The sequence below is a fragment of the Lissotriton helveticus genome, chromosome 7, assembly GCF_964261635.1.
Source record: "Lissotriton helveticus chromosome 7, aLisHel1.1, whole genome shotgun sequence".
In the NCBI taxonomy this organism is placed as follows: Eukaryota; Metazoa; Chordata; class Amphibia; order Caudata; family Salamandridae; genus Lissotriton; species Lissotriton helveticus.
In genome coordinates this window covers 1,438,621,753-1,438,640,660 of record NC_136068.1, presented here as the reverse complement: position 1 = coordinate 1,438,640,660, position 18,908 = coordinate 1,438,621,753, and the positions used below count along the sequence as shown (strand labels likewise).

General features: G+C 43.6%; 1 protein-coding gene across 2 annotated transcripts in view; it reads left to right on the top strand.

Annotated features, from left to right (window-relative positions):
• Positions 1 to 1,796: 1,796 nt before the first annotated feature.
• LOC144770341 (uncharacterized) overlaps positions 1,797 to 18,908 on the top strand; it is a 142,108-nt gene continuing 124,996 nt past the window's right edge. The window contains exons 1-2 of one of the 2 annotated variants that reach the window (XM_078654792.1): positions 1,797 to 2,129; positions 18,688 to 18,814. In XM_078654792.1, coding sequence (XP_078510918.1) covers positions 2,091 to 2,129; positions 18,688 to 18,814 — 166 coding nt within the window. In that variant the 5' untranslated portion in view covers positions 1,797 to 2,090. The remainder of the gene's footprint in view (positions 2,130 to 18,687; positions 18,815 to 18,908) is intronic. The other variant, XM_078654793.1, reaches the window with a different exon arrangement.

Sequence of the window (18,908 nt, the reverse complement as noted above, 5' to 3'; positions counted from 1 at the left end):
TCACTGCTTGCACAGGCCACATCTTGTGTTTTGAGGTGACACAGGGCCTCAGAGTCCAAGGGCTCTCATCTCCAGCCCCGCACTGTGAACACCGATATCCATGGTTCACAGGGAGCACAGAATTGTTCTGCTCCCTCAGGCAAAACAGTAAGGCCCCCACTCAGGCTATTCTTCTACCACACGGCCCGGGTATCTTCAGAGATCGTTTTTTTGGTCACTTCTTAGCAATCGCCCTCACATGACCCCATGCACAAGCCATCACTCGGAAGCACAGAAATAAGCTTAATTCAGCTCTAATTTACACCAGTCTCCACCGGTGACCGTCGCATTCTATATTCCTATACCATTCTGTCTGGCTGCAGTGTTAGTTATACAGTACTTTTCAGGAGTCCTGGAGTGGAGCGAGCCCGCAGTGCATGATAAGTTAAGTCCCACAGCATTTATTAACTCGTTTTTATTGGGTCGCACCCGTGATATAATTATAAAATGGTGTCAGTGAGCTGAGGGTTTAGGACATTTTTGAAATAATGCTTCCCGCTGTCAGTGACCTGTGTCCCTCAGTTGATTGGTGCTACTTCTTTCCTAATCAATGCCTGTGTGTGGCGGTGTCCACTAGTCAGCTGTGTTGACTCTTAATTTTAAATTTAGGCAGTGGCAGCTCATCTGTCATTTTGCTCTCTGTGCCTGAAGTCTGGTTGTCCCCTTAGGAGTGTCAAAGGCACAGTATTGCAGAGAGAGTGCCACAGAACCCAAGGATGGCTAGAGGGCTTGGTTGGCATGACCCTACTTGAGTTCTATAAGTGTGTCTGCAGCCTGGGTGTCCCATTAGGAGTGTGAGGCATGGTAGGGCAGAGGGAGCACCTTAGAACTCAGGAAGGGCTGGAGAAGCTGGGAGTCAGTTGCATGAAGTGCTTAGAAGCAGAGCGCCTCGCACATTTACACCTACAGCACGAGGCTGCTCCTGCTCTCTGTGCCTGCAGCCGGGGTATACCCTTAGGAGTGTAAGAGGTATGGTAGGGTAGGGTGGACAGAGCACCCCTGAACTCCGGTAGGGCTGAAGGTCCTGGGGGTCAGTGACATGAGGTGCTTGAAGCAGAGCTCCTTGCTCATACCCATCTAACTGCAGTTCCATTTCTGGTGTTTTGCAGCATTTTTAAGTTCTTCTTGGAGTTTCTCATTGCTCCAGTGGGTGTAATTTATTTTATTTTATATGTTTCTTTGCCTTTTTTGTGCTTGATTTTGATCACGGGAAAGTGTCACTCATAGTCTTTGAAATGTCACTCACAATTGCACTGAAATTATGAAATTGTCACACATAGCAATCTGAAACCTTGGCAGCTATGATATTTACTTAGGCATGAGTATCATAAATGGAAGCCATTTAATCATTATTTCTTACTGCAGTAGCTGAAATGGGTGTAATTTCTGATACTTACGTTTCCCCATTCTTCATAGCGTGATTTTGCGCGCAAGATTGTGTCACTCATAGTCGTTAAAATGTCATTATGAACCTCACACATAGCAATCTGAAACGTTGGCAGCTATGTGGGCACACTACCGTACTCTGGACAGCTAATGGGCTGATTACTTTCCGCTCATCATTTTGTTTCCGTTACACCACATCGGTCGTCACACCAGACAACCATCGTAGAATGGTCGTGCCATAGCATAGTTATTATTTAATAATTTATTTTTGATAGGAAATAGCGTTCTTAGTCGTCTGCTTCGCGTGCATAGTCCTCTTTCTATACCCATTGATTAGCTCTCTTTTGTAGTGAAGCACCCTTTGACCAGCTCAGAAATCAATGATGGAAGTGTCTGTGCTTCCGAGCATGCGCAGATTCGCAGGTTACGGACGGCCGGGGTTGTGTGGATGGGGAAGAATCTTTGTTTCAGCCTTAGTGATACTCGTCCCTTAGACCCCGGGACCTCTCTCCGAGGACTCTACAGAGACGTGGCTCTGTGTCTACGTGCCCTTCCTCCCACCCCCAGGGTCTAGGGGCTTTCTAGACCAGCGGTGGTCACTGCAACGCTGTCTCGGCGCTCGGCCCACGGATAGCCGGGCTCTGAGAATTCACCCAAAAGGGAGAATGAAGGGCCAAAAGGTGTGCGGAGTGGAGGCGGAAACAGTAAGTGCTGTACCGAGTGCGGCATCGGGCTCGTGATTGCATGTTTAAAAGTTGCCTCTGTCCACGGTGATTTGCATCAAGCAGTATGCCCCCGCCAAAGATGGGAAAGTCATGCGTGGCCATAGTTTGGCTGGGCCTAATTTCTGGTTCGGTCGTCGGTCCTATGGTACTAGCGAGGATGTCATATGCAGATATGCCAACCCTCCCGATTCAGGCGTGAGACTACCGATTTGAGGGCTAGTCTCCCGCCTCCCGATTCCTGCAAGCAAAACCCGATTCCTCAAGGTTTTCAGCTGACAGGCCTTGGTATTGTGTAACGTGCTAATTTTTCCAGAAAAAGTCAGAGGGGCGATGCAGGGGCTAGGAGGGGTGAAAAACCAATTAAGCCTCATTAACAAGCGCATGGTCTTTTAAAGACCTGTGAAGTACACCGGGCGGCTGTGTGTGTGCCCTGTTTCAGGGGCGGGCTGGGGGGACAGGGGGGGGGTGAATTCACTGCCAGCAACGTGCCAGGCCAGGCAGTGTTCAACACTTGCATCACCTTTTCTCTGCCTGCCATTGCGCTCCATGCTTCTGAAAGGTAAGAAAAAGAACGTGCATTTGCGTGTCAAATGTCCGATCCTGCAGTAGCACACTTCCAAAGCCCACACATGACAGTAACCCGATTCAAGGCCCCATTCTCCGGATTTTTTGTAAAAATCTCCCTCTTTGCTCTTCTGAAATGTTGGCATGTATGCATATGTAACCCAAAGCTGGTACTCTGTGGTACCAACTTCCCAGCAGGTTACATGTAGCCCAGATGTCTATCATTTTTTCCACATGTTTAATTAATTAACCAGTTTCTTCCTACTTTACCTGTGGGCGATTTAGACCATAATAAGTTGACATGTCTGTGTGCGGGGCATGTACATGTGAAAAATAAGTGTTTCAAGGGGAGCGTTTTGTAATGATATCTCATTCCTACATAGCAAGAAGCATTGTCAAAGCTTCCAGTTCTGACTTTGCTGTAGTGCTTGCGTAGACTGTCAGCATCACAGGAGTGACATCTACACCCATTAGCAGAAGGTCGCTGCCGACTTTCTACCAGCATTGTCTGAATGGGAGGCAGTGGCTGTAATGGCTTGCCCGTGAGTAGAGCCATAAAAGAACAACTGAAAAGTTCTCTAAAATGCGAAAACGTTCAATGTCAGGAGTGACCCATCATTAGTAGGTGTCCTGTAAGTCTCAGGTTTGAATGCTGATAAAGTGCTACCTCCATGTTTACAGGACTAATAAATGGTAAATCTGCAGTAGCAGTCACTACATAAAACAACCACTGGCAATGCCAACTGGCCTCGCTTTATTTGTGCCTTTTTACCAAAGTTGTTGGGAAACCGAAAACTCACCATTCCACAAAGTGTCATGTTCTTTAGTCACCCCAAAATACTTAAATAAAGGAGAATTAAGTTGTGCTAACTTTGTTTAAACACACAATTACAAACACATGCAATTGATTTGGAGTGTTAAGCGTGACAGCTTCTATAAATTACATGTTAATAGGACCATAACATTTCAGAGTAATCACAGCAGGAAGTGATAAAAAGTACGAGTATGAAGTAAGCCACTACAGAAATGCTTTGTCTTGCTGCAAGGTCGTGGGAGATCATCTAATCCCAATATAACATCGGACTGAAAAAAAGCAAAAGCCGTGCTGAAAAAAAGAAAGGACACCTAGGACCAGGAATGCCAGAGCTCATGGCTTTACAGGACCTGTAGCAGCAAACAGGCATTTTCACTCAAAGAGAAGACCATAAATACAGGCTGTGCTGAACTTAGAAAGGTAATAAAAAGTTAAAAGGCCAGTTGCATCATTATTGACAAGTGAGAAAGATTGAAATCCCTTACGAAACAAACACTGCTGTGCAAGGGAACAATAAGTAAAATACAACTTCAGTTGTACTATTGAAGCTGTGGAACAGGAAGAGAATAGGCAAGATAACTCAGGAACACACATGCACTCCCATGAACTGATGAAAGCAAAATAAAATAAATAGCAGTTCTCTGAATGTAAGCACTGGAAGGAACAAGTCATCCAGTCAAAAAGATGACTAAGTTGTGCGTCAAGCTATCGAGAAAAATAAGAAGAGTAAGGAAAGCCATCAAATAACAAGCACGCAAATTAGATTCACCAGAAAGCGAATGTCGTTGACAATGCCAATTTTTACAAGGTGCTGAACCGAAAGTCCCCCGTAAGTATCGATGTTGCACAGTAGGTCTTGAAACAAAAGATAGCTAAAGCTAAGTGATACCTAAAAAGTATCCAAAGGGTGAAACAGGAAAGACATAGATGTTTCTTCTGCAGCTTTTCTTTAGGCCAGGGCTGAACCTCCAGCGGAGTGCGGTGGAAAGAGGCACTGAGAAGTGGGGCAGACAACAAGTTCTTACCAGCCTTGACCCACAAATGTACCATACTCTGTAAGGGTCGCATAAGACATGATCTCACACTCAGTTATAAATTCATTTGTAACAGAAAGCATGTTCCATCATTCATGGCACTGAATTGAATTCGTGACAGTGAAATTTTCAACTCTCAGAAAATAATTCCACCATGTTTGACACAGTCTCTTATGGTCCCCTAGCTCCACTTAACTCATCACATCACTGGCGCTTTTTAACACATTTATTATTGTTTTGATTTAACATTTTTTGATTATTTGTGTTCATCCCATGTGCCAAAATGCTGAGTAAAAATTTGAATGCACTTAGTTTGTGGAGATGTTGGGTGTTACAGAAGAAAATAGTGAGAATCTTCCATTCCTGCAATTAGAGAGTCAGTGTATAACCGACTCCAGGTGGTATGATTTGCTAATTCCTGGCTTGTGCTATCAGTGCTTTCCCTCTCTGTTTTTCTACTACTGGCCACCTGCAAACCTTTCGTGAATTCCTATTTCTCACTCTTAAAGAGAGCCTTGGTTATCTCTAAAATATACGTAGTTGCGAACAGTTACTGCCTCGTTTCGGAGGAGTATTCCTTTGTCATGGGGCTTTGAGAGGACTGATAGGCATTAAGAAACACATCCAGTTTTTCTGCAAGAACGCAAGCCGAATGACAGGTCACGGGTCTTCATTTCAGACTTCTCCGACCATCTAGCTTAAAATCTTCCTAGGGTAGATGTTGGAGGTCATGCACAGATGAGGTAGTGTAAATCTTTGTTGCATAGACAAAAGGTTGTTTTGAGAACTGTCAGCCTAGCCTGTTCAGCAACGCATGCTGACGGGAATATGACGTATGAACTCCTTACCTAAGACTGCTCTTTTGTCAGTCCCTTCCCTCTCTTTTTAGGTCTGGCCTAATGCCCGCTTTAGCTGTCTTATCAGCCCCATGTTTTGCCCAAAAATCATACAAAATACATACATACATATATAGAGGCCTCCAGTCAACACTCTTCCACCATTGATTTGCTATGGTGTCACTCAAAATATACTCTCTTCCATTGCAGCACAAAGTTTAGACCAGTGGACCAGGCCACACCAGTCATTGCGTGTTTTCACTTTGAGTGACTGCAAAGGTCCCTTCCACGTGCATTTATACACCCAAAAACATAGTTCCCCAAAAAATAGAACTTTTTAGACACTTTTAACTTCCAGTGACTGTAGGCAAATGTCCCAAAGACGAAATCCCTCAGCATACAGCAAGAAATAAGACACTGGATTCGTAGTAGAAGAGCCACCTTTTATTGTAAAAGAAGTGTTCTTTTCAAGTGCCAGTTACTGAATGTCCCCCACAGTTGGTTACCAACCCTATGTTCATCCACCGACATTTCTAATCCAAACTATCTCCCCCACGAGAGCAGAATCATAACAAGAACATTGTCAAATGACCATGAGCGCAACACGCCATGTCGCGCTCATGCTTACGACGACACACAAGATAAATAATGCTCGCGTACACTCAACACACCTCCCCCCTTAAAAAACCAAACCAAAAAAAAAACCAATAGGAAATAACAATAGAATTAATATTAAAATATATTCTAAGGCATGACATAATCTTGTAATCTCGCAGGACGGCGGCGAGAACGCATGCACCTTGGAGGACCACAATTATCCCTTGTATAACACATGTCCAAAACTTTGGTGCAGTCTTGTTCCATAATGTCAAGAAGCATATTGCTTCCATGATCATCGATGACTGTCCCTCCCTTAAACAAAGAAATTCTGTTTAGATTCCGAACACTTCCCCATCCACTCCTACAGCATTTTTATAAACTTCAGTGACTCTTTTGGGAGATAACTTCTGCCAACTAGATTTTTCCTTTTGATGCACACTAAAGATCCAACCTGTTTGCTAACAAAACCTTGCTTCTTTCTCATAACTTGTTTAATCTTTTCTTTATATTCTTCAACTCTGCACCGGACATTTTCATAATCAACATCAGTACTTTGCTTCTTCTTCAGAAACAAAGGAATAATCAACATCAGTACTTTGCTTCTTCTTCAGAAACCAAGGAACTAGCTTGGTACTGGGCTCAATAATTCAAAAGGACTGACTAAAGTCACTGAATTGGGAGAATTTCTGTATGCTAATAACACAGACTGTAAAGCATTTCTCCAATTTAAACCACCCTTCACTGATAACTGAATAGCCTCCTTTATGACACTGTTAAACCTTTCTACTTGGCCGTTTGCCTCTGGGTGGAAAACTGCAATTTTCTTATGCGTGATCCCACATTTTTGAAAAAAAACTCAATCTTTTTACTAACAAACTGAGGACCATTGTTAGTGATGATTTTTTGGGGAATACCATCCCTACAAAAACTTAATCTAAAAATTCTATTTTGTTTTTCTGAGGTAATATCCTTTACCATCTTGACCTCAAGCCACTCAGAAAAGTAATCAATTAAAACAATCCCAAAAGCTTCTTTTCTAGGCAAAACAGAAAATGGTCCAATAATATCTAGATCCAACTTTCGCCAAGGGGCATCCGGAAATTCCACAGGATGGGGCTCAGGACGTAGAGCAACAGCTGACTTGTCACTAGAGGCGCATTCGGTAAAATAGTTGCGGGTCATAAGCAGACTCTGCAAAAACAAATTGAAAGTCTGGAGCGGAAAGTTCCCTGGCAGAGGTGGAGCGGAAAGTATCCCTGGCAGAGGCGGAACATGTTGCAAACACAGATGAGAACACAACACATGGGGTGCACTTGGCACAACAGGAGTAAAAGGCTTACGTATGGGAAGAGGCAAAAACTAAACTCACCGAACACAACACACTATATATGAGCTGGGTGACAAAGCAGGTAAGCAATTAGCATGGCTAGATAAGAAGGAAAGGGCTAGCAAATGGGTGGCACAGATCCAATTAGAAGATGGGAGATTAACGGCGGAGCCCCAGCAAATAACCCAGGCTTTAGCGGCACATTACAAAAAGGTATACACCCCAACGGCAATAACCACAATAGCGGAAAATCTAGAATTTCTCAATGATATAAACATGCCTGCATTGGCACCTACTGCGGCTGAGGCCCTAGAGAAAGACCTGACTCCGGAAGAACTAACGCTAGCGATAGGTGCACTACACACTGGGAAGGCAATGGGACCAAACAGAATTCTGGTGGAATTTTATAAGAAAGCAGCAACTCAAATAGTATCGCACTTAATGAATATGTACCCAGCTAGTTTAGAGAAAGGAGGCCTGCCCAGTGATCAGCGCCTAGCTACTATAGTGGCAATTCACAAACATGGCAAACCACTGCACAAATGTATGTCATATAGGCCGATCTCTTTAATCAATGCCGAAGCGAAAATACTGGCAAAAACACTAGCAATGAGACTACAGCCATATCTTACCATAGTGATCCACCCGGATCAGTCTGCATTTATGCCAAATCGTAATACCGCACTTAATCTGAGACGGCTGCACAGTGTCATCGCACGCAGCTCTACTATAGAGGAAGATGCACATATTTTATCGCTCGATGCACGAATGGCGTTCGACCTAGTCGAATGGCCCTTCCGATTTGCAGTCCTTCGACACCTGGGACTCGGTCCCGAGTTCTGCGCATGGATCCAGTTACTCTATACACAGCCACTGGCGCAGGTTGAGGTAAACGGCCATATATCCACTTACTTCCCGTTGGGTAGGGGGACACGCAAGGCTGCCCTTTGCGCTAGTGTTGGAGCCTTTGGCCGCCTAGATATGTCAGGACTCAGCTATCCGCGGTTTAAAATGGGCCATGGGATGAGAAGACCACATCTCGTTCTATGCGGACAATATATTATAATACCTGGCATCCCCAGCACGTTCAATTAACTGCCTGTTGGGCATATGTACATCATATGGGCGGGTCTCCGGCTATACCATAAACTGGGCAAAGTCGCTCCTTTATATACTTCACGGCTCCTACGGGGATGCGAAATACAGGTAGCGGAAAGAGGCTTTAAGTACCTAGGGATATACATAACACATGCTAGGACACAATTCATTGCTGAAAACCTCACACAGCCCCTGACTCGATTTTGTTGGGTTGTCAAGCATTGGCATTCACTGCCACTAACACTTGTGGGGAGAGCAGCCCTCTTTAAAATTATGGCATTCCCCAGATTCCTATATGCACTGCAGAACACACTGTTCCCAGTCACCCCAACATTCTTTTCAGCGATAAATGCGGAAGTGACCAGTCTGCTGTGGGATGGAAAACCGCCAAGTATAGCATTGCACAAACTAGCTGGTATGACGGCGGCATTGCCCTCCTCAACATCAAAAAATACTATTGGGCCTCGCAGCTCATTGTCATAAACCAATGGCTTCACATACCCCAAGACGACCCAGCGTATCGTATGGATAGACATTTATTAGACACTGCAGGAATTATGGGTGCACTATACAATAAGGTTAGGAGACACAACCTCACAGCCCCAATGGCACACACTATCCAAATCTGGTTTAAGGCGTAACAAGCATTGGGATGGGAGGGAGTAATAACGCATGCCAGGCCATTGTGGGACACGAAAAGATTAGGTACACTGCGCAACACTGAAGGCTTTCGCAGTGGGACCTGATAGGAATCTCGCGGGTGGGAGATCTGTGGAGGAAAGGGGAAATAGTCACGTTTGCCCAACTACAGGCCACATACAGATCAGGCACAAACTCATGGCTGTAATTACACCAGGAACACAGCTTGCAGAATCCTCACAGATCACCTCAATAAAAAAGCCATATCCCAAACCTATCGGAAAATAATAAATAACCAGACAGATCCCCTCTAAGCCCTTAAAACCAAATGGGAATCAAAGATAGGAGAGTTAGATGACACAGAATGGCAAGAAGTGCTTGCGCCCATAAGGAGGTAGCAATATCATCAAAACTTAAGCTGGCATAATTAAAAATCCTACATCACACCTACTACACATGGACGCTCCTACACAAACTCGACCGGACGGATTCACCCCTCCGCCTTCGACAATGTGGCGCAGAGGGCACACTTATCCACACTCTCTGGCTCTGTCCAGAGATTTCAAATTATTGGAGGGCGGTCATGCGCACACTTTTACAATTCACGCCGGTTACGGTTCTCCCAGAACCAAAAAGATGCCTCCTCAACATATGGGAGCCCACAGACCATAACCATACAGCACAAAACTGGGTAACGCTGGGCATGATGCTGGCGAAGCATAATATAGCACAATATTGGGGATCCCGACACACTCCTACTCTTCATCAATGGTGCAAAGACATGGATAACCCAATGAGAGTGGAGAAGTCACTCTATGTTCACAGAGGTGCCCCTAAAAATGGACACAGGCATGGGGAAGGTGGAACACCTACGTGGAAATATATGTGAACCCACGCAAGAGGATTCAGTCAGCAGTCAGCGAATGACGGACCCAAAGAAGCAGATGCGAGATATTATGTATTTTGATTACCCACAAACCGACACTAACACAGAACATTACCCAATATTACAATCAGTCAGTAGACCATCGTATTGCACACTAAATCATTGTATATGTATCACCAGATTGATTCTCATTGTATTCAATGTCTATAGTATTCAAAATGTCAATAAAAATGTTTTTTTTTAAAAACTTGTGACATACATCACATGACAAACAAAACATATAAAAACAAACCATGTTCTCAAATTTCTGGAACATACTTCATTATAGGCAATACTGTGCGTCATGGTCTGCCAGGGTGGAGGTGCCTGTATTCACACCCTAAAGGGATATACACAAAGCGTTGGTGTCAGAAAAGGAGGTAGAAGAGAAAACTGAAGAAAAGAAAAAGAAAAATAGAAGAGCACTTTTGCTGTTTCTGCCCATAACATGGAAGGGAGAAAGAACCTCTAAAAGCAGGCGTCCTGGTAAGGATCCGGGGTTCCTCCGTCAATTTACACCTAATGGTACCCGGGCGGACGGCATCTTAGTGTGTTTGCCCAGTACCGTTTAAATAGTGAAGAATAAGCACAGTCATGCCCGTGAGGCTAAACTGTGATTGCAGTGCGTGGTTAAGATGGCCATCAAGTTTGACCATACATACGCGCCATCTTGAGGGCATACCTGTAGCGTAAAATATATGCCACGAGTAGTTCGAGATAAAAGCTCGTTAGTAGTGCCAATCCATTCACAGGTAATGTGAAGAACAGTGTTGCCCCCGTTAGTTGGGAAGAAACACATAACCGTTTATTGATGATTTAGCTGGACTGCCACTTTATCACGGCGAGTAGGGGCCATATTAGAAAGAATACTTTCCATGTCTTTGTACACCTCGTCTGGTAAAAGGGTCATGATGGAGTCAGTTATGCTACCGGGGGAATACCAGAGATATAATTTAAATATGTGGCAGAAAATTAAACAAATAAAATAACTAAAATCTCGATTGTGCTCATGGTCGTACTCAAACCCGTGAGGCAAGGGGAACTGCAGAACGGCACCTTAAGATGTGGCGCTGTGATACTGAGATGCATATGGGTGCCTCTCACGGAGTATCTGAGGAAGATAAAATAGCAGGACAGTTCCAAAAATAAAACGGAACAGAATTAAGGTCTTACAGTGGGGAGAGGTACCACGTAGGGGTCCTCATGAATGTAATTCAATAAGGGGTAACCTACCCTTTGGCCGGCCCACTTAATGGAGTGGGAACAAAGGTCTATCTGTGGTGGTAAAAGTTGAGAAACAGAAGAGAGAAAGATAAGAAAAACTATCTAGGATGTTAGTGATGGTTTTTTGGGGGACTTTTCAGAATGGTGTTGGAATTTTATTCTTAGGTTTTTGTGTTGCATACATGTTTTGAGATTTATGTTATGAACTGTCCCCATGGTATATTGTCATTCAGGCCTGCTGTGTCCGTGTGTAATTTATACACCCATCTTTGTTCTTTTTCTAGTAACTTCTGCTCTAAATTGTCAGTGTTTTATATGTTCCAACACCACCCAACGCATGTCATTTGGGGGGTGTTTCATTTCAATGAAATGTGCTGTCATTCTTGTATTGGCCCTGTGACATCCAATGTTGCTACGATGCTCACATATCCTCGTGCTGACCTTCCTGGTGGTCATACCCACATAGTGTAGATCACAAAGAGCACATAATCAAGTGGACAACCCCTGTGGTGTTGCAGGTAGTGAATTTTCGTAATACCCTTGTGGCTCCTGTGTCGAAGTTCACCTTTTTGGTGGTGGTGGTTAGGTGACACACACTACAGTAGCCTTAAGGATGATGACCCGTTGGTAGTGTGCTAATCACCTGTTGGTTACTGTCATTTCAGTGGTGAGGTTTTGGGCTGGTGTGCACTAAGATGTCTCTAAGATTTTTTCCCCTCCTATGTGAAAACATGGGTCGTGGGATGTTCAGTTTTCCGCTGATGAGGATGCGCCAGTGTTTCTTGACGATCTTCGTGACCCTGGCCGATGCTATGTTAAAAGTTGTAATACATATGGGTCTCTTGTCCCTGTCCTCTTTTTCATATGTTTCAAGGAGCGCGTCCCTTTGATTATTTGCTGCTCTTTTCTCAGCTTTTTTGATCACGGTGGGAGGACAGTTCCTCTTCAGTAGTTTTTCGGATAGATCTTTAGTCTGTGCTTCATAATCCCTTGTTTCCGAAGATTTCCTCCTGAGTCTGAGGAACTGTCCAAAGGGGAGGTTATCCTTCAAGTGTCTCTGGTGAAAACTGTCATAAAGAAGGAGACAGTTTTAGGCAGTAGGTTTAAAATGTACTGCTTTCTTTACTGATCCCTCAGCAGCGTAGATGTTTAGGTCGAGGAAAATCAATTTTGATCTGCTCATGGCGTGTATGAATTTTAGGAATGGGTTCTGTACATTGAGCCAGTCGATGTAATCACTGGCGTCAGACTCGTCGCCTTTCCATTTTAATAGGACATCATCGATGTACCTTTTCCATTCCAGAATTCCTTGGCGGTGTGAGTTGTTGTCCGACAAGAGTTTGTGTTCTTCCAGGTGGGAAACATACAATCCTTTAGAGAATTTTCCGAAGCACACCCTCAGTGTTCTTTAAATTCACATCTTTTTGTAGTCCTTTTGCTCAGTTTTGCGTGCATGCACCCGTTAGAAGTGCGCCGTTCCTTTTCGCACCTGGGTATAATACGATCAAAAGAGAGGCCTGCTAGGTCCGCAGGCCAGCGGGCTGCACACCCATCGTTACCTATTGTATTCTCAAAATAATACAATTTAATCCAATGTAATCCATTTTAATCCGTATTTATTTTTGTTTTCTTTCTCTTTTCATGTTTTCTATTCTTTATAGTCGCGTCAAAAGCAGTACAATTCGTTCCAATTTTTTTTTGTAAATCATTCAAAGTATTGCCCATCCAGGCCTATGCTTGAACATTTTTCCGAATTCTCTTCCACTTTATAACAAGCTCATCAAACTCAATGCATTTCGGTTTTTTGAAAACCTTCTTCAGGAGTATCTGCAAGTTATAGAAATGTACAAATTACGTTTCATTTTCATCCCACATGTGACAACTCATAATCCCCCTGATTTATTATTTCCACTGTGCTAGACAATATCTACCTCTTTTGCCGTGCTGAACCCATGTATAAACCTCCATCTATCCCTGATGTAAACTCTACCTAATCAGAACAAAATCCCAACATCCTCGTGCTCAAGCTTCAGAAACCCTTTAAAGTGAATTGAATTAAATTAAACCAATCCCCTTAACAAACGTGCTATCTTCTCTACCCGTTCATCAGTTCATTCTGCAGCATTGGGGAGCAGGGCGTGAACCCTTCATTCCCGTGTCTCTGGGACCTAGTCCCCATCGGCCGACCCTTCTTGACCCCAGTTTTCAAAGCGCTATCCTGCAGAGTGCCCCCCCCCCCCCCCCCCGGAGACGTCCGGGCGCTGGGTGCGTCCGCTATGAAGCTGTCCCATATAGCTATTCCCCGGCGCTCTGGGGCCACAGCAGCGTCTGTCCCTTCCTTCAGCATGGATGCATTTGTCATCCCTCCTCTCGGTGGCTGGTGGCGTCTCAGGATAGCGCTGCGTCTGTAGTTTTCATTTGTTGTGACCCTCCATGCACGCTGGGACCGGGTGATCTCAGAGCCCTGAGGTAGCACGCGAGCGGCCAGGCCTCCTCGGCTTAAGTGCTTCTGGCTTCCCACGATCAATATGCTGTTGTTGCCTGCAGCCTCTCTCATTCTGCAGTGAGCAGAACTTACCTTCTCAAGGACTGGATTACAAACCCCTGTGCACCCGCAGCCCTAATCTCTTTCCAGAGATCGGCCTGTGCCGCCCGCTGTGAGGGTAGATTCAACCTTCACCTGTCGGCCTGTGAGGGATGCCAGCAGCTAATCAGCGCACGCCCATCTTACTTTAGTTGGTTTCGTGTTTTTTTTTATTTTATGTAAGCCACTAAGCTGTTTCCTGTGCGAATGAAAGGTGACGCTGGTGCCCTTGCCTCCTCCAGTGCTTAACTTCGGGTGCTTCCTGATGGATCTCTTTAGGTGCTCCTGGGTTTGGGTGACTAGTGTTGGGGTAGTTTTTTCTTTTGAAGTCTGTTTTTTAGGAATGTTCTTTGTTGGGTACAAAGCAGGTGCCGCCATCCTTAATTGCTAGCAGTGTGGCACTCGGTCATCAGTGTAACTTTAATCTTGCAATTCAAGATGCTGTCAGCGTGTCATGTGAATAAAGTTCTGTGCTCCACACAGCTAGATTGCAAACAGTGGGCGAGGTTTCAGGTAACTAAAGTCACTGCAGACCACCAGTGTGTGTCGACTGGACCTATTAGTCGTCGCTGCCATCCTCGCCCAGAAAGGGTTCAATAATTGTGGAAATAAGTCATGCATTTGCGAGCGATTAAGCTATTGGCAATGTAAATGACAATGCCATTTAATTATGATTAAAAAAAAAGTCATTGGCAATGCCAATAGCTCTACCTTTAATAATGCCGAGACGATTGCATTGTAAATGCTTGTTATCAATACCAACTAGGAGCAAGCATAAAAACTAGCTCACTGGCTAGGTATTTTTAACATCACTTCCACTACTTCCCTTACACTGCACTTACACATGTTTCCACAAAAAAGTGCTCATACGTAGTTCCGCAAGTTGCAGCACGCCCCAAACAGCAGCTGTTTGGGATGGCCCCAATGATGAAGCATGTCACCTAGTGGCAACCTAGGCGAGTGACGGGACTCAAGAAAACACATTTTTCTTTTCTAAAAATAGGGGTTTTGTTTCGCACATCCAGTGGAACCCCCATTCCCTTGGTTAGATTCTTGGATCTGTCACATACAGATTCTTAGTGAACTCATTGTACCTTGGAGGGTGAACCTAACCGCTATCTCCATCTCCCCCAATTTTTGTTTGTATCCACCATAATTATAAATTTTTTGTTTCCACTTACAAACGGTTGTAGACATGGTGCATTTACAACAAATCTCTTAAAGTACTGACAGCAGTAGACATTTCCTATGTCCTTTCAAACTTTTCATTTGTTTTATGTAGACATCTAAATTGGTCAACTTTGGATGGATAGTTGGGAATGAATTTTGCATAGAATTCAGTGAGACCAAGAAAAGCTACAAGTTGCTCTTTGAATGTGGGAGTTTCAGCATTAGTAATATTCTCAACGTGCTTATGTTTGGGTTTGATACCAACACCACTGATAGTATGTCCTAAATATTCCACCTGAGATGCTTTAAATCTGCACTTATCAGCCCGAAGAGTGACATTTCTGATCCAAACATTCTCCCCCACAAGAGCAGAATCATAACAAGAGCATTATCAAATGACCATGAACGCAACACGCCATGTCGTGCTTATGCTCACAAGGACACGCAAGATAAATAATGATTGCATACACCCAACAGTGACATTGTCCCTATGTATAGTAGTGTGGCATCGACTTTTTCTGTGAGGATTTGGGTGTATTATTTGATAATGGCTGTGGGGCCTTATCGTATATTACACTCGCAAAAACTGTCTTGGGTCCAGTCGGGCTTGTTTTATTTCACCTTTGCTCAACCCTGAGTAGCTGTGGCTTGGAGCAGCCAAGCTTGATAAAGGAACTTAATGTAAAGCATTTAACTGCACCAAACCATGAAATAAGAAAGTCGCACAATGATAGATAGAGAGAGACACAACAACAACAATTTGTAAAAATAGAGCGTATTTCAATGAATTTGTTTACTCCTTGATGAGCAAAATCCATTGTAGGGTTCCGGAGATAAAGATTTTCGAAGATATGAATACATTCAAATGTAGTCACTAACCAGCACTGTTTAACAAAAAGTTTGTAAAGTTTGAAAAGGTTAGTTCGGCAGCTCCAGTTTGGGGGACCAAATCTGACGAGATTAAGGTATAGGGGGCTAGAGAGTATACTTCCAACAGTTACCTGGCCACCAGAGCTTTGTTAAGGCAAGTTTCAAACTTTACAGGCTAACTGCCATAGACTATAACAAAGCGGTCCTGATGCTGAGGATACAGGCAAAGGATGCTCCGGTTGAGGAGCAGTCGATGGTGGTGTCTTTGTGGTGATCCCTCGGTCCACGGCTGATGAGGGACAACTTTGACTACAGATATCATGGTCCGTCGAAGTCCTCTACGTTGCAGAAGTGAGTTAGATGATGCTGGGCTACTGGTCTCCTTGCACCACAGGTTGAGCAAAATTCTAATGTGGGGTCTTGTGTCCTTGAGTACTTCAAATCCGGACTCTGATAGCACTCCCAGGACCGGCAGACATGGGTGCAACCTTTAGCTAGCTTCGATTTGTCCTTTTGTGCGCCCAGCGACTGATAGTAACTGATCTTCTGTGCTGGTTACCAACTTGCTTATTTGGGCTTCTTCAGCTCTTGTGTCTCTGGAACTGGATCCAGGGGATCAGCCACCTGGTCCCTGGATTCACTGCTTCAATCTTCATTAGTTTATAAGCCATTCCCAATGGTATTCTTGGCTCTTCCTCTCCTTTTCCACATCTACTTGTAGAATGCACAATGGGAAGGTACAACAACTGCCCTGATCAATAAGTTTAGGCTCAATAAAGAACATGTTCCTAAAAATTGGTAAATTACACAAGGTGATTTGAAAAATGAATAACCTAAAGATAGAAAGTTTTAACTTTTAAACTAATTAAAGCCCAGTTGTCGAAAACCCAACAAGCGGTTAACCCTATCCTAATATAGCCAGAGGGCTTTAAACATTGCCAGCAGATGCTAATGTCATAGAGAGCTGACCCAACCAGAATCCAAAATATGATCATAGCAATACCAGAAGACATCCCCTAACTATGAAAAAAACAGATAAGTGTTCTCAAATATAACGAGAGTATCAATACCACTGCAAGTAAGGAATGGGTCCTGCTGTTTCTGGTGTTCGGGTTACTCCTTTTTAGTTCTGTCTGACAGTGTGGCTGTCTGCCAGGGTCTTTGTCCTAAAAAAATTATGTAGTATACATGCAGACTTGGCACATTAAGTGTGGGGAGGAGCCATGACTCACAAAAAGCAGGTGTGGGTTCTTCTCCTGGAATAGTCTCAGGAGAGCCATCAACGGAAGAGAGGCACCATGCTACCCAAAGTGAACACCTCAGTGAGCCTTGACTGATATGACACTGACCTCTGGACACATCTGCCTCAGGATTGGTCTCTTAGTGGTTGCTAGGCAGTGTTATATTAAAGTGTTCTCTTGCTGATGGGAAAATGGCCCATTAGGTTTTCACACGTGAAAGGGATACTGTGAAAAACAAATGCATAGGGACAATATTCATACACATGATGTCATTAATTATTCCGGGTGTAAGCGCATTTGTAAAAGCTCTGCTGGGATGAAAAGTAGGCGCCTGTTTCTATACTTTCACTACTCTGTAAAAGTAATGCTACCTTTACTTAAAATCGATTACAGTACACCCAATTTATCACGTGAATGTAACTGCAGTCTACATACTTTAATTCATGCACCCAAAGAGTGCAGAGGAAGATGGCAAAAGTCGTAATGCTTCAATGACCCCAGAAAACGAAGTGCTATGTAAATGATACATATGGAGCAAATGCTCAACAATCCAAAAGCGCTTAAGGCCTCGCGGAGTGCCTGGAATGTGGTATATAAATAACAATACAATACAGTTATTTCCCATCTTTTATTATGCTTGCACTAACTAGCCGTGGTGTAATACTTGCACTGGTATAATACTTGTAATTTGTAGCATCACACAACTGCAGAGGCTTTGGTGTATACGACTTGTGTAACTTGTCTGCATCAATCGATGCACTCACTCTTCCAGCCACTCACTTGTGCTCTAACATATACTCTGCCATTGAGACATACAATAGCCTTTTAAGCCATCATATACTTGCACTCCTACCCATTCATTATTCATACATATAATCACTACTGCAACCATCCATGTCTCCTCAAACCAGCCAAGCGTTTGCACATTTTCACCTTCACCATTCTTAAAACTGAAACACGCAAACTTGCCAATCAAAGATAAAGCTATTTCAGTTAGCTAATTGCCAGTGTTTGTTGAAAATTCATTTTTAACCTGTAGCCTTGACTAGACTTGGTCTGTGACTGGATTACTGCTGCAGTTTGAACATAGCCACAGCAGACAATGTTATCTCTATTGTGCTATCATGCCAATAAAATGCTGTACATTGTTGAAGGAGAGTTGTTACCTTTAGGCTTTGAAGCCACAAGTGTTACACTGTAGGTTATTCTGATTTACTTTCTCTAACACTTTCCTTACTATCTTTGCCAATCCATATTACCCCCAGTATCTTTGTTCCCTTACAAACCATCAAGTATGATAGATATCCAAAAAGTGTAATGAAGCACATTACAGAAAAAAGATCGGTACAAGGCTGAAGAAAGGCAAATACAAGATGAATTGAACATAATGCAAGGAAAGGAGAATAGGAAACAATGTGACGAGTGGTTGAGAAGATTGGTTTAATGTGTACATAGCAAAGAAGCGATTATATGTGGAATAGAAATCTGCCCTTTTGCATATCAAGCAGATATATGTGGAATAGAAATCTGCACTTAGTTACTTAACATCTTAGCAGTTCAATCACTAATGCTCTTGACTGTAATATGTGAAGATATGCTTGACTTTTCCAGGCAACAGTCACGTTCCGAGATGTCGCTGCATATTTTTCAGAAGACGAGTGGAAACTTCTACGTGGATGGCAAAAAGAACTCTATAGGAACGTAATGAAGGAAATCCACCAAGCTTTGACATCCCTAGGTATTGGTTTCATTTGAGGGTCTTGAGCTCAGTTTTCATGTCTCAATCTAAATATTGCATGTTCTTTAAGGATCCAATGTTTTAGATTTCCGAT